The sequence below is a fragment of the Diospyros lotus genome, chromosome 2 (genome assembly GCF_014633365.1).
Source record: "Diospyros lotus cultivar Yz01 chromosome 2, ASM1463336v1, whole genome shotgun sequence".
Lineage (NCBI taxonomy): Eukaryota > Viridiplantae > Streptophyta > Magnoliopsida > Ericales > Ebenaceae > Diospyros > Diospyros lotus.
Genome location: NC_068339.1, coordinates 20579458 through 20595056, shown reverse-complemented (window position 1 = coordinate 20595056; position 15599 = coordinate 20579458). Strand labels below are relative to the sequence as shown.

General features: G+C 34.6%; 1 protein-coding gene across 1 annotated transcript; it reads right to left on the bottom strand.

The window, feature by feature from the left end:
* Positions 1-587: 587 nt before the first annotated feature.
* LOC127795078 (wings apart-like protein 2) lies at positions 588-13765 on the bottom strand. Its single transcript, XM_052326526.1, has 13 exons — positions 13095-13765; positions 11858-11957; positions 11142-11478; positions 10523-10635; positions 9834-9962; positions 9581-9674; positions 9335-9445; positions 8419-9017; positions 7617-7894; positions 3781-3931; positions 1878-1975; positions 1716-1797; positions 588-1030 (listed from the first exon to the last, which is right to left on the bottom strand). Exons 1-13 carry the CDS (start codon positions 13649-13651, stop codon positions 947-949), a joined length of 2733 nt encoding a protein of 910 aa, XP_052182486.1. The 5' UTR covers positions 13652-13765; the 3' UTR covers positions 588-946.
* Positions 13766-15599: the final 1834 nt, after the last annotated feature.

Sequence of the window (15599 nt, the reverse complement as noted above, 5' to 3'; positions counted from 1 at the left end):
TTCAAAAACTCATATGTTCTCATAAAACAGTACTTAAGGTATAATAAACATATTTTATTTCTAAATAATGTGTACTAATTATATTTTAATTTTATTATTTTTATATTTTTATTGATTAATGATAAATATACTTTGTTTATCAAACATCACCAATCAACAAGAGCGTTCACACATTAAAAATAAAAGATAATAAATTTATTTGTCTAAAAACAAAATACATTAATGGCGCCTTAACTTAACATTACCTACCGAAAATATTTTTGTTTAGTATTAACAATATGTAGCATAAATTAATACAAAGAAAGGGCATTTGTTGTCATACCTCCATGCATCCGACTTTGGTTTTTTTTTTTTTTTTTGAGCATCTTATCTCTTTCATAACAAGCATTTATCTGATACTTGTCTTGTATAAAAATATTTTTGCAATATTTTTTGAGTTTTTCCTTGCATGGAACACTTGGGATTATTTTCCTCTAAGGTCTTCAAAAAGTTAATGTGTGCCCACAATCTTAAAAAAGAGTTAGAAACAGCCTATGAGAGAAATGAACTCCTGGGTGGGTCAGTTTCTTACCAAGCAGTCAGCAGTGTGACCAATGACAACACAAGGAAGCTACTATAAAATAATGCAAGCTACAAATCATCAAGTTCACAAAGCAACTATGACTCTAGTATACACAAAGCATTCTCAGGCCGACACCAAATATGGTGAAAAAAAGGATAGAGAAAGTAGGGAAAAAATGCACATGAAAAGGGAAAGTTCCAAACCAAAAAGATCATTCTTCATTCTTCAGGCTACAATATAAGGAGAGGCCTACTGCTAATTTGACACACACACAGAGAGTTGGGCAGCAACAATCCCTGCCCCTAAGGCCATTTTGTAACAGAGAATCGATATCGATTGGAAAGAAAGGTCAAGACTGTACAAATTCTCCATCGCTAATGTTTTTCACGCCATCCTGCACGATTCGATTACTTCTAGCACAGTTTTGTGGGTCTCCGGCGAGATCATGTTCAGTGTCAGATGAAATTCCTGCAGGGCAATGATCATAATATTGTATAACATCAAAATGCAAAAGTAGTTACAGCAAGTAAACTAGAGTCGAGCATGCCAGGAGACGGTCAAAAATTGCCATTGCCATGTCAGCCAATGCAAGGGCAGTTCGGTGGATTGCTCGGTTTGTTTATTTATTTTATTTTTGAACAGAAGGGGGTAAGGAGGGGCCAACTATGGTAGTTCTTTGTCAGGGCATGAGCTGATCCTACACCTGCCAGGCTCCAAGAGAATCAAATGAGCCATAGCTGTATGCCACTATGCCTAACATCAATTGAGGGATACAAGCAGACCAGGTGCTCAAAACTGTCTGGATACTGACAAGTATCCACCACCTCAAGCAATTTCATCCCTCTGGCCATTTGAGAGAGAAAAGGGTATGGACTGAATTCACAGCCATGTCAAAGGTTCTTACACGGTTACACCCATTCCAGTAGGCTACCATCCTTGGTGGTAATTATTTAGTTTATAGGTGAGGGATGAAAACAACTAGGGCATCTACTACAGTGTTTCAACCACCCAGGAAGCTCTGTTTAAACCCCTCCCTCTTGGTACTTGTGGTTGTCAATCTCAAGATATGTTAGGTCAGCCTATAAGGACAAAGGAGGGAATTGTTATTTGCTTTTTTTCCTGTTTTAACTGCTCTTAGCTTCCTCACACATACCACAAATCTTTCCAACACAGGAACAAGAATTGCCAGGCTGTGATCCGGGAGACATTGGGCGATTGCACCACGTATGGTCTTGCTGCATATGCAAAAGAAGAGAATTTTAAAGAAATACGCAGAGAAACTATCTAACACAACCAAAATCCGAAGCACACAAACCTTTCGGTTGAAAGGAATGCAAGAAGAAGAGCCGCATAAGCTTCTATAATCATCTTCTCAGCTTCTTTCTCTCCCTGCAATAAAGCTGCCTCATCGTCCTGCATAATGCAAGATGTCATGGATTAGAAATTTTAATATAAATAAATACCTGGAGCATGCCTCTTCCTAGTTTCTACATAGTTTAAGATATTTTGTTTGACCTATTATCTTCAACATTCTACATATAGTAACCAGCCTATACAGTCTTAACAGAACTAAAAAATTTTAAACAGGACCTTTGCCTTGCATAGCTCCAGATAGGAATCTTGCGTGCAATTCCAATCTTTAGGCCACAAGTCATTTCCAATAAGCACCCAGTGTAAAGTTTACTATTAAATGAAATAAACCTTACAAATTTTCATTGCCAAAAACCGATGCTACACATTAGTGCACCTATCAAAAATTGCATATCTTTTGTGGAAGTAATTTTACAGAGATAAATCATTCATTAGTAAGTATTTCTGGTGAAGGCCTCATTAATTTGATGCAGAAACATTTAGGAGATGAAGCATGCAAACTGAAAAGCAAGGAACTTCGGGGTTGTTCAGTTGTGGAATGTTCAGTTGTGCAAAACAGCCCCAGTTTTCTGGAAAATAGTACTCCACAGACTATGGAAAATCAGAAATTTTGTTCAAATACAAAGGGTCTGTTCAGTTGTAGAAAACATTTTCTGTTTTCTAACTACAATTTTCTATTGAATAATTGAATCTCCCAATAGAAAATAGAAAACTCAGCTTTATAATTTTTCAACTTTATACTATGAATTAGAAAACATTATTTTTTATATTTTCTAAATTTTCAGAAAATGAATGCTATTGTCATGTACCTAGGGTTTGAATAGGAATTTGGAAGGAACTGAGGGGGGAATCAGACTGAAAGAAAGGGAAATATAGCAAGAATACATGGGGAAATGCAGACAGGAACAGAGAAAGAGAGAGAAATCAGAGGGATCGGGAGAGGAAACAGAGAAATCAGAGAGGGAATTGAGAGAGAATTGATGAGAGGGAAATCTGGAAATCACTTATCATTCAAACATGACATTCTCTAAGTGATACAGCCTGTTTATAGGCTGTTCCAACCTATCTAACTGAAACGTACAAACATGGACAGCAACCTAGAGTACAACACAGTAAATGCATTTAAACTAACTACTATTATATTTACTAATATATCCTTGGGGATACTTGGGGGACAGCTATGACTTTTTGAAACATAAAATGTTTAGTTTTAAAATTGGAGTTGAAACCTAGAAAATGTTTTCTAAAACTGAACAGGTAGAAAATGGAGATTTAGAAAACATAGTTCTCAAAATTGAACTGAACTTGGGAAACTCCTAAAATGAGTTTTCCACATTTTCCTTAAAAAATTTGGATATTTTGAAAGTATAGTTTTCCACAAAATTTTCTTAACATGTGTTCCGATTTTCTAGATTGGGAACTAGCTTCGTGTACTTCTAACTTTTGGTCACCTTTTTCAAATTTTGAGGAAAATGAAAAATAGATACTTTTTAGAACATTGGAGATAGAAAACTGGAAAACATTTTCCACAACAGAATAGCCGAAGTTTCTGAAATACAAGGATAATTATCTGAACAGAAAACATGTTGACATTTTGCCATCCCAGCAAAGCACACTTAGCGAGGAAGAAAACTGTGACCTTTTTTTCAACATTGGCAATCACTTATTATGCCTTCTTGGGGAACAAAACAAATACAAGGGTTAGATTTTCACAAACAACATATGATGACTATATTGTCATGACATTTTGTCTCCATTAATTGTTAAACTACCATATGATAATAAGCTTTTAACAAGAAGTCAAATAATACAGTAAATCCATTAAGGAAACAACAAAACCAACTTACCCAGGAGAGGACCTTTCCCTCTCCAGTTGCATCAACTGCCCCTTGGTTCGCCAAAAAGATGGAGCATAATAATGGAATAACATCTTGAATCCTCCCCTCCTCTAGCCCTTCCAAACTAGGCAATGAGACATTTGCTGCTGCAAGCCGAGATCTACAGCAAGCCATTGATTTAATGAGTGGAGAACATGATATTAACTTTTCAGAAGTAGTAGTTTAGAACTTTCAGCGATCATAAACAAAAAAGTTGCAATCCACAATTAATAAAATTCTACATATAAAAAGCACTTGAATACATAAATACATAGGTGACTGATGACATTTTACCACCAGCACACAATCTTCAATATCGCTAAAATTTTACAGTTAAAAAACTTAAAAAGCACGTGAATGCATAAATACCTAGGTGACTGATAACATTTTCCACCAGCACATAATCTTCAATAACGGCATGTCCAGGTCAAGGAGAATTCTCTTCTTTTACCTCCTTTTCATTCATTCATTCAAGAAAGTTAGGTTATAAGAATATGACTCAACACCCCTTGACACTTATATTTTCAACTTTATGATGCACTAACTAGAGGGATAGTGGTGGCAATGTATTACAGAAGGGTAGGTGTAACTTTCCTTCCATCAAGGTAACAAGGTCACATTTGTTTGAACGGAATGATTTTGAATGGAAAGTGAAAAGGAATGGGAATAGGAATGGAATGACTATTCCATTCCACCCGTGTTTGGTACAGATAGGATTCCATTGCTATGTTTGGTACACCTTGATTTTGATGGAATAGAATGGTAAAAATAATAAATTGACAAAAATGCCCTTTAAATTATAAAAAATGGAAAATTTTATAAAAATAATATTTAATTTCAAAAAAATCATATAATTATCAAATATATGTTAAAAAAATTAAGTTCAGTTCAATGTTATTAAAGGCCCAAGGCGCATTAAGGCACACAAGAGTGTTAGAGCCTGAGATGCAAACTGAGGCACGCTCCTGGTGGAACTAGGCACATGCTAATTAAAAAAAAAAAAAAAAATACATGTCATAGTTGAAGAATAAGATATAAAATAAGTCTTAACTCCTAATAATATATTCACAAGCATGTTATTAAAAAAATTAAAAAAAATCAACATATACTAACTAAGAAAAATATTAAAGCAAGTTACATACTTGTAAATTTCAGCTAAGCAAATCCCATCATATTTCAACAACCGGCATATAAGCATCACAAAAGTTAAAAAAAATCTATAAGAAAAGTTTTTAAGTCAACTTAAATTAAATTTTAAACAATTTATAGGTCTTAAATCCTAATTAAGATTAACTAATTATGAATTTTAAATAATCTAAAAATCATCCTCACCATCAAGATCAAACAATTTATAGGTCTCTTTGATTTGAGAATCTCTTTTGATTTATTGTTCATTTAGTATTTAGCTATAATTGGAATTATAATATGAAAAGTAAATACCAATAAGTAAATACTAATTTCAATTAATATTTAGTTATAATTGAAATTGAAATCTAAAAAGTTTCATTTTCTTATTAGGATTGGATTCTATTAAAAATCACGACAATAAACAAAATATCAATTCCAATTAAAATTTAGTTATAATTGGAAGTGAAATTTAAAAGGTTTTATTTTTCTATTAGGATTGGATTCTATTAAAAATCACAGTAATAAATAAAATATCAATTTCAATTAGTATTTAGTTATAATTGGAATTGGAATCCAAAAAGTTTCATTTTTCCTATTAGGATTTCATTAAAAATTATAGCAATAAACACTTAAAAAGTTAAAACAATACAAATATTTTTTTTTTAAAAAAAGCCAGGTGCGCCTAAGCCCAAGGTTGCGCCTGGGCGCACCGTGCTTGCTTGTGCCCACCTGGGACCATTCCAGGCACAACAGATGCACCTTGCGCCTAGGCACACCTTTAATAACACTGGTTCAGTCAGATCTGTTGTGGAGTAGATGAAAGGTCACGGTAGTTTCTGAGGATCTACGATGGCATAAGAGAGGGGGGCAGGTGGTAATGGAGTCGACAACAAAGGAGAGGAGTCTTTCTTTGGCGATTGTGGTTGGATCTACTTTAGAGGGATTCTTCAAACCAAATTTGAAGCTAAAATTGTAATCGTAACACCCATTCCATGGAATGGAAGGCTTTCCATCCATTTTGTGATGGAAAGCCTTTCCATCAATTTGAGGGATCCATTCCCTCGTAGCAACCAAACAACATTTCACATGAATCCCATTCCCATGGCCTCCATTCCGTCCAACCAAACATGAGCTAAATTTTCACGAGAAAGTTGTGGAAGAGTGTCCGAAGGGATTAGGGGAACTTAGAAGTTACTGATTTTTTGTGGGGAACACTAAGCTCATGAGCTAGTGTTCAGGTGAGGGTCAAGTAGCTTCTATCAAATTTCTCCATTTGCAATTGAAGGGACGAGAAGGTGTGGAAGACTAAAAAAGTTTGCTGAGAATGATTTACTGTGCAATCTAGTTAGTACTTTGATCAACTCAAGGCAATATCTTCAGGTGAGGGTCATCCATCCATGCCATCCTACAAGGTGCTGTCTAGCAATAGTACTGTAAGTTCTCCGTATTCTGGCATTTGGCATGGAAGACTGCTTGTTCATTGCTTTTCTTTATGTTTTATTTATGGTCAGCAATCAAATCAATGCTGACCACTATCGACTGAGTGAAAAATTGGGTAGAACTCTTACAAAAACAGTAACAAAATTAGGAAAGCACGGTTGTTCGCCAATCACCCATTGCTGCATTGAAATATTGAACTCCACAGATTATATCCCTTTTTAGTTAGTTGGCATACAGATCACTGGAGAGTAATTTGGAGCTGATAATAATGTTTAAGGTGCAGACATCTTTGCGCTCAGGAAAAGCACAACAGGAAAATCTCCCAAGGGGCTGGATGCAGCTATGTAAGTTGAAGAAACTTATGTTTAAGTTAGTTATCTAATTTTATAGGTTGCAAGGAGTACACCCTTTTTCATGGCTTATCAGGTCACTTCTTTTTTGTACATCCAAGTTAGGATTTGCCAGAGTACCTTGAAGGTACATGGATATTGCCAGTAATTTAATCAAGGAGAAGGTCAGTTAGATACGTATTGCAGTATCCTCAGATATAGTTTAACTTATATTATGCCACACATCATCCCATCCTTGCATCTAACAGAGATATTTTTATTGTACACTTTCTTGGATGGACCAAGATATACTCCACCATCAGGATCTAGATTCTAGTGCATGATAACAACCTTGGTAATGGCTTTCATGCACTCCTCAGGTTGGAGGTGCCCTGAGAAAGACTTTGCAGAGGTTGTTCGTTCCAATTTGAGAAAGGTATTTTTGGTGTTGGGAGAAAAATAGTGACAAAGCATTCTTTGGCTGTTTTCAAGACAATCCTCATTTCCCTTTTTTTTCCCCATCTGCAAGGGGGAATTTTACCTTTTCTTTCCCTTGTGACACTAGACATATAGCCTTTTGTCATTTTGGCTGGTCGCTAGCTCTCAAAAATCTACTCTCTTTGTATCGTACAAGGTCCACCTCTTTAAGGAGTTCTATATACAATTTCTGCAGTCTCAGATGCTGCAGAAATTCATGTCCATCTCATATGGGGAGATATTGAAGTGCCTGTATAAATGATCTGACTATTGTCCCTTAAGCAAATAACTCAAGCAGATAAGAGATAACTATCCTTGGCATATCAATCAAAGCGCATGCATGAAAAAATCAGTTAGAAATATCACTATCTAATCATTGACAATAAAACATAGGATAGCAAGCTTAGCATATATACTAAAAGAAATTTTTACCTATTGTCACTATCTTTCTCTACCAGGTTGACAAGCAAGCCCAGAATAGAAACAAGAAAATCTAATTCTTGATCAGACAGATGATTTTCATTTTGATGGTCAACCTCAAGGCTTGACTTGGATGGTGAGGAATCCAGTCTCGTCTGGCTGATTGGAGGTGAAGAGGAATTGAATGATGGAAAGTGGCCAGCAATCAAAGAAGACAAGGTCTCCAGTCCTCCGCAGGCAGCAATTTGCTGACAGCCCACAGGGTTATCATTTGTTAAGTTCATAAGTACCTGCCCCAGGAACAATGATGTAAACTTTGAAAAGTTGGTTAATGGTTGACAACAACAACAACATATCCAGGCACCATATTAATAAACTTGAACAGATTTCTTAAACTTGACAAATATCACAAAAATAAAAATAAAAATAAACTTGAACAGATTTCTTCATGGAACATGCATCCTCCATCAGAGAATGAACCAGAAACCATATTAATAACTTATTACTACATCCCTCCTACGAGCTAGGATATCAGTTAAGGGCAATCAATAACCCAATAATCATATTTGAGAAGAAATCCTATGAGAGGCTTTTTTACTGGACCACGTAGTAAGTTAGGCTTGAAGATCTTAGAATGCAAGGTCAAGAATATGCCCATCCCTCCATGAGAAGCATACTCTAATTAAGGGATAAAACGTAAGGTCCCACCAAGACAGAATTAGAAAAACCCTAACTCCATACAAATTTGAAACCGTATGCAACAAAGAAGAAAAAAGAGTTTTAAAAGATTGTAGTTATAAAATTTATGTCACACCTTAACAGCTGTAAGCAGACAGTCTGATAGAAGATTGGATTTTTCTTCATCAAGAGAGGATGAACAAGGGGCATCAGAATGCTGATTTCCCAAATTACTTGACTCTTCTTGGCTCAGAATCGACTTAGATTGATACCCATCTTCATGTTCTTCATATCTTGCACCTCTGTGCCTAGAAATTCTCTTTCTCCCAGATAGCAAGTCCCACTTGGAGGGCTCAAATTCATCTTCATGAAATGCAAAAGGATCCTGACTGTCTTCAAGAAATTCAATGTTGGGTTCTTCAACAACTCTCAACATCTTTCCAAGGCCAGAGTTCAATGTTGAAACATTGCCATTGCCAGGTGTTCCACTGCATGAATTCCTTGGCACTCCACTACTTGAGCTTGAAGCAGAAGAATTGACTCTCATCTTCAAAAGGCAAGTATCAGATGCAGCTGCAGAGGAATTTTCAGAAGTTGACTTAGAAATTGCTGAACGGCTGGCAGCAGACAACCATTGACTATTCTGGGATATGCTGAAGCTCTTCAGAGAAGAGGTCCCCTCTGTACTCTGGCACCTAACGGACGAACTGATGGATATAATCCCATCTCTGTCCACTGCAGATTTAGAAAGAAAACATAACCTAATTTAGTTAATAATACTGAAAATTCAGCTTGACAATTTTTTATGGATGGGAGCTATAATATGTTTAGCTAAATATGAAGTACTTCAAGTTAGAAGTTCAAGGTTAGACTATTTGTTTACATATGTACAATTATAAAAATCATTGAACATGAGCCTCTCTCCCTCTCCAGATTACAGATATAAGAATTAGGAAGACAGCACAGTGCAAAGTAAAAGTTATGTCAGACCTCTCATCCACGCCTTAGTTATAACAACAACAGGAAAAACTAATGTCTCACACTAAGTGTACCTGTATGGCCAGTTGATGAAGGCAAGTCAGAGGCATGATCAGTCCCATTAGAAACATGACAAAACTTTTCATCCTCCAAATTACCTGAAGAACTTTTAGATAAAGATAGACCTGGACATTGATGTCACAAATCATCAGAATATAAACCCATAAGTAAAAAATGGGATGATGCATCCAACATTATTGTCAACAATAAGGAACTAGCCAAGAAATCTCAAAAATGTAACATCTAGCACTATTTGATACCTGAGAGAATCTTGATGACACTTATAATGACTTTTGTGAATGAACGGGGAGTACCCTGATGATCAAAGCTCCCTTTCATTTGGAGTAAATGATCCTGCCAAAATTATACCAAACTCAAAATAACTACTAATCCAAAAATAAGCAGCAGTCTTACTTTATCGTGACTTAAATCTCTATGTTTTTCTACAAGAATCCTTTCTGCTTTTTAATTTTCTGTTTTGCTTCAGGATTTGGAGGGATGTATTAAGTTCACCTGATTGTCCTTACTAAGGAATGTAGCATTTTCCATGATTTTCAAACATTTTAATAACAGCACCAGACTTTCTAGATTCACACCCTCTTTTGACTCCTGAATTAAGAAGGAACTTTGTTGCAACCATTTCTGCAAACACCAACCAAAGAACATTTGTGAGGGAGCGAAGAACAAATAATGCAATCATGTAGACTTAAGATCACTGAAAAATGGCGCAAGCAGTATCTAGAAAAAGAAGCTCCAACTAGGTTGGTTTTTCAACCTACCTAAGAATTGATGAATCATAGCTAATGTACCAGGGCAATAACATGTGAAATCAGTATATAAGAAAATAACACTCAAAACATGCATATTCATTCCAATAATATATCAATTCAACTCTTTTAAATTTTTATACAATATACTACTTCAACTTTTTTCCTTTGATTAATTAATAATCATTCTCAACTTATTTTATTGAGCGATATGACTATCTTTTAGCCTTCCTACAAAGAACAGGTTTATGACTTCTCAATTTAGATCATTCACACATTAGTGAAAGTTCAATTCAAAAAAAATTTAAAGAAACCTTTTTGAGATATATTAAAATTAATTATATTCAAAACAAGATGAACTATTAATCCTTATAATTTTTTCAGTAAGTTAATGTTTAATCAAAAACTGAAACCAACAAACATACAGGCTACCACCTCCACAACGGAATGACAACTCCGGATGACGCCAAAAACTGCATCAAGACCTCCAAGCTCCCGTAACTTTTCCTTGAAGTTGCCTCCTGTCTTCCTTACAGTACCAGAGGTGTCTGAATCAATGTCAACCAAAAAGAAAAATCAGACCGAAAGGCAATCACATAGGGACAAAAACAAATGGAAAATCCAGATGATCAAGGAATAAAAGCCAAGTAAATTCAATCAAAATAAAATCGATTTTCCAGTGTCAAATTCAAATTCAAATTACTGCTCAGTAAGACAAATGGGGATCCAGGAAGCTTGCCATTTCTCACATGTAAATTAGTTAATGCTTCACTCCAACCATTATATCCCACATAAAGTAAACAATTTTACAAGGAAAACATCAAAGTAACTTGATTAAGGAACAAATCATGAACTTCTGATCCAAAAATGTCAAAAGTAGGAATTGACAGTTCTCAACTCATGAATTGATAAGAAAAAAAGTTAGTAAGTTGAAACAAGGCCAAAGTTATTGTATACATCCAGCAGTCAATTCTTCCATCCAATAGTGACAAGAATATCATAAATGAGCAACTAAATTATAAGGAGTTAACTTCATATGATATAGGAATACTACCTTCAAGAGAAATGGTAGATAAGCAAGCTTTCTCCATCGTCAACAAAGCTATCCACTTTGGGGTCAACTCTGGCCTCCTGGGTGCATCTTCAGTTATATCACCTGACTTCATGTCCTTAAAATTCACAAGAATTTCCTGAACTTTGGTCATAATTGCAGCTGAGGTGGAATCTATTCCTTTATTCATATCTTGTACAACATCATCCTTACGAAATGCTAGAAGCTTAGAGCTGATAGTTGATGCCTTCTCTTTATTGATATTAGAGGTGAGTGGTTTCAACAATTTAATTAGAAAGCGGATGGAACTTGAAGAATCCAAAACATGATCATCTTGACCCTGTAGTAATGAAATTTGAAAGACTTAGGTCTCTAGTAGAAGGCAGCAAATTTTGTGCTGCTTGGTAAAAGAAAACACATAAACAGAAGTACATGAAAGTAGACCAACAAATAGGATTTTTCTTAAGTATATGAAGAAACAATAGTCAATAGCTTGGTGCAGTTTTGAGCCTGTGAGATAATGAAAACATACTAAAGCTGGATTTTTCTCCAAAGCACAAGTACAAAGTTTATAAAAGGAGCTATCATGACCTTCTATTGTTCATAAACAACTCTACGAAAAGGTCATAGATATTGGCCTCAAATACTATAATAAGTCATTCAAATTGTTCTTCATCCTTAAAAATATAGATGAGTTACAGAGAGAATCAACAACTTACCTCACTAGTCAAAACATAAAAGAGAGCCGCAGCAGCCAAATTACTAGGTGAATCTTCAAATGTAAGTCCCAAAACAGCATCTATAATTGTTTTTGCCATCCTGAAAAGAAGATCTTGGGAAGCTAAGGTACTAAGAGGTAAGCAAAATAAAACAGATTTGTTCTCCAATAATAAAAGAACAGTAAATATGCACCTATTCTATAGATGAATACATATATGTCTTATGAAGAAAAGAAATCTAACTGTCCAATTAAAACATGAAAGCAACTCCACATCCCAACCTTGTCCACCTCATTGATCCCCAGAGAGCAATTAAATTGCCTTGACAAACCAGGAGGCAAAAGTTTGGAAAATCAGATAACTAAATCATTATCAGCATTACATGGTGTTCCCCTAGTGTAGGCTATGACAACAGCATGTACAGAATATATATCTCACTACATGACTAAATAGTACCTTAAAGAATTAGACCAAAACAGCCTCAGAAAGCCAATATCTTTAATCAATAGAGACATAAATGTTGAAAAGCAGGATAAGATCTCAAATATCTGAGATGTTCTGCACTTTTTATGTTATAGCTAAAGCAATTGTATTTATTGATGCCACCACTCATGAAAAAGCATCAACAAGGTTGCAGCCATTTACCCAAAAAAATAAAAGATAAAAAGGTACTTGAAATTATATTGGTTGAATTACCAAAGCTGCACAAGCTGATCGTATCACTTGAGGTACTCAATACTTTCCCAAATTATATTGATGTTTCTTCCTATCTAAATCTAGCTTAACCACATTGACTATCTATGGTAATCTCAACTATACCAGGAGTAATTGACACAGTTAATTTCAAAAATGCTAAACTTTTTACAAGCTATATCTTCGTAGCATGTTTACCAAAAATGAATGTACATATTACTAGTGTTCAACTTATTTCAACACATTATAACTTGCTCAGCTTGTATGCCGCCCTTCAATTTTCTGCTCAGAGCCTATAATTGGCTCGACAAACATGGAACTATACAAAATATAAGAGCTCCATAAATACGCGTTTGACAATTCACCGCGCCATTAGTATACAGTCCGACCTGTGTCTAGGAAATCTATATGAAAAATTACCCAAATCAGCACAAACAACTGGATTATAAATTGGTTTTCAGTGAATTACAAATTTGGATCACTCTAATAAAAATTCAAACCGGAGGTCAAACACCCCTGACATAAAATTGTATAATTAACGTACCCATGACTTCTTAGAAGCCGCCGCTGCTGCGCCGCACCACAAATCGACAACAAAGACAACAAACTAGCCCGTCGAATCCGAACCGGCTGACCTTTCCTCAACCCATCCAACGCAAAATTCACCTCATCCACGTGCTCCATCATCTCCCCAAACTCCTGAGTCTCCATTAACGTCGCCGTCACCGACACCGACACCGATTTCCCCCCTTTTGATTTCACCTTCTTGGACACATCTAACCCCCCCTTCCCGTTCCTGCCCTTCTTAGGTTTCCGATAAGCCCCATCTCCGTCCTCGAAATCGCCGCCGAAATCGTGCTTCCTTGGGGGAAGAAACGGCAATTCACGCCGATCTTGGGACGAACTTGGGCCGTAGGGCTCCGAATCGAAGGACCAGTGAGACGAATCTTGGGACGAAAACCCGAAACTGTAGATATCTTGAGGGGCTTCTTCGGACAGAGAGTCTCCGAAGACGTCCGATGCGACGTCGTCGCAGCCGCCGGAACTCGAATGGCCTCTTGCTAAGCTCCGATTCCGACGACCGTACGTTCTAACGATCATGCTGCGAATTCAAATCTCTCATGTGCAGCGAACAAAAAAGAATCGAGATTTGAAGAGTTGAATCGTAATGAACTGAGAGAGAGAGGGGGGGGGGGGGGGGGGGGGGTTACGAAATCTAAGACGATAAAGAAAACATAGTAATTTGGACCAAACCGGACACTGGACGGTTCAATTCGGTTCACGGGTCAAACTCAACTGTTTGCTCTAGGGTTTTTGCATTATGATTAGGGTCTTCTTCATAACTTTAGGGGAATGCCGATCGAGGCAATGGTTCAGTTATACCTTGTGTTTAAATAAAATATATATATTGTACATTGTACTTAATCTTTAGAATAATAATTTATTAATTGATAAAATATTTTTAAATATAATATTTTTGTTACTATTCCATTAATTATTTGAATATTAAAAACAAGATACTAAATCTAAATAGATTATATTTCTGTGTCAAATAAATTTCGCTAAAATCTACTAAATCTTCTCAAAAAATTATAATTTGGAAAGAATCCCCGTTAACATTATTTTGTTGCTAACAAAAATTAGATTTACATATCAAAAAATTGATCGTAACGTCACAATTAATCTTAAATAATCACAAATAATTATATTGATGGATAGTATTTTGGCTCTGAAAAAATTACAAAAATATCCTTTTGTGAAACTTTCTAAAGATGGATTTATTACTCAGTTAAATTTTTTTTTTAATCAAGTAAGATCTAAACATTTAATGGATTAATTGATTATATTAGTTTTATTCAAATATATAATAGAATAACATTAATTGAATAATCAAATAATTAATTGATTAAGTGATATATTAGATGAGTAATTATAATATTTAACTGAGTAATAAATCTGGATTAAAAAGACAAGTCTTTATACTTGTATAATTAATTGATTATGAATAAATATTATTCTAATAAAATTATAATTTACTCAAGTATCAAAAAGACTTACTCGAATAACTATATATCTCACTCGAATAATATTTAGCTCACAATAATTCTACAAAAAATTAATAATAATTTATAATTGTGATTAATAATTTTAAATAAGACTATTATGAATTGTGTAATATTACACCAATATATATAAATAATATTATCATGAAAAATATAGTAATTATTTAAAAGATGTGAAAATTTGTACATATTTTGAGTAATATGTAGAATTAAATTTTTTTTATTTTATATACTATATTCTGCAAAACACATCAACACCATATATTAATTTTCATATAATATATATTTATTATATCTCATTTTTTAAGTCTAACTATTTATTATTAATTAATTTTATTATAATAAATGTAGTATCGAAAAAGATATATTTAATACTTGTTAACCATATATATAGATCATAAAAATGAATTGATCAATCAAAAGAATTAAGTCAATCAAACTATATATTATAATCCGCCATTTACATACATGTTTATTATTTAAGTAAATTTTTTTCTTAAGCACCTTAATATGATGTTATAATCAGTGTTATTGGTTATTATTATATTTTATGAAAAAAATAAATTATAGAATAAAAAATTCTTTGAAAGTAAAATAAATAAGATATATATGTGAAAATTAGTCAAAACTATAAGAAGTGGAATTAAAAAATAAGGGTGAATATTGGGTTACTTTATAATTTATATGATATAAATAAAGTTATGAGTTGTAAACTCTAAATTGCAAAGCAATTTCATCAACCTTCTCAAGGTTTGGAGCAGAGAGACTTATCGCTGCCTCGTCAAAGTGTATGTTGCTTTTGCCTCTAATCCACCTCATTGCTTGCTGTCAAGTGCCATTACATCCTTTATTTATTTTGTTGTCTTGCTTCTCTCACCGTCGACTATCACTGCATCATCTACCCCACCTCTCTTGACGCTAACACATTGCTTCACCTCTTTTGCCAACCACTGTAGCATCATTCACTCTCACTGTCGCCTCGCTTT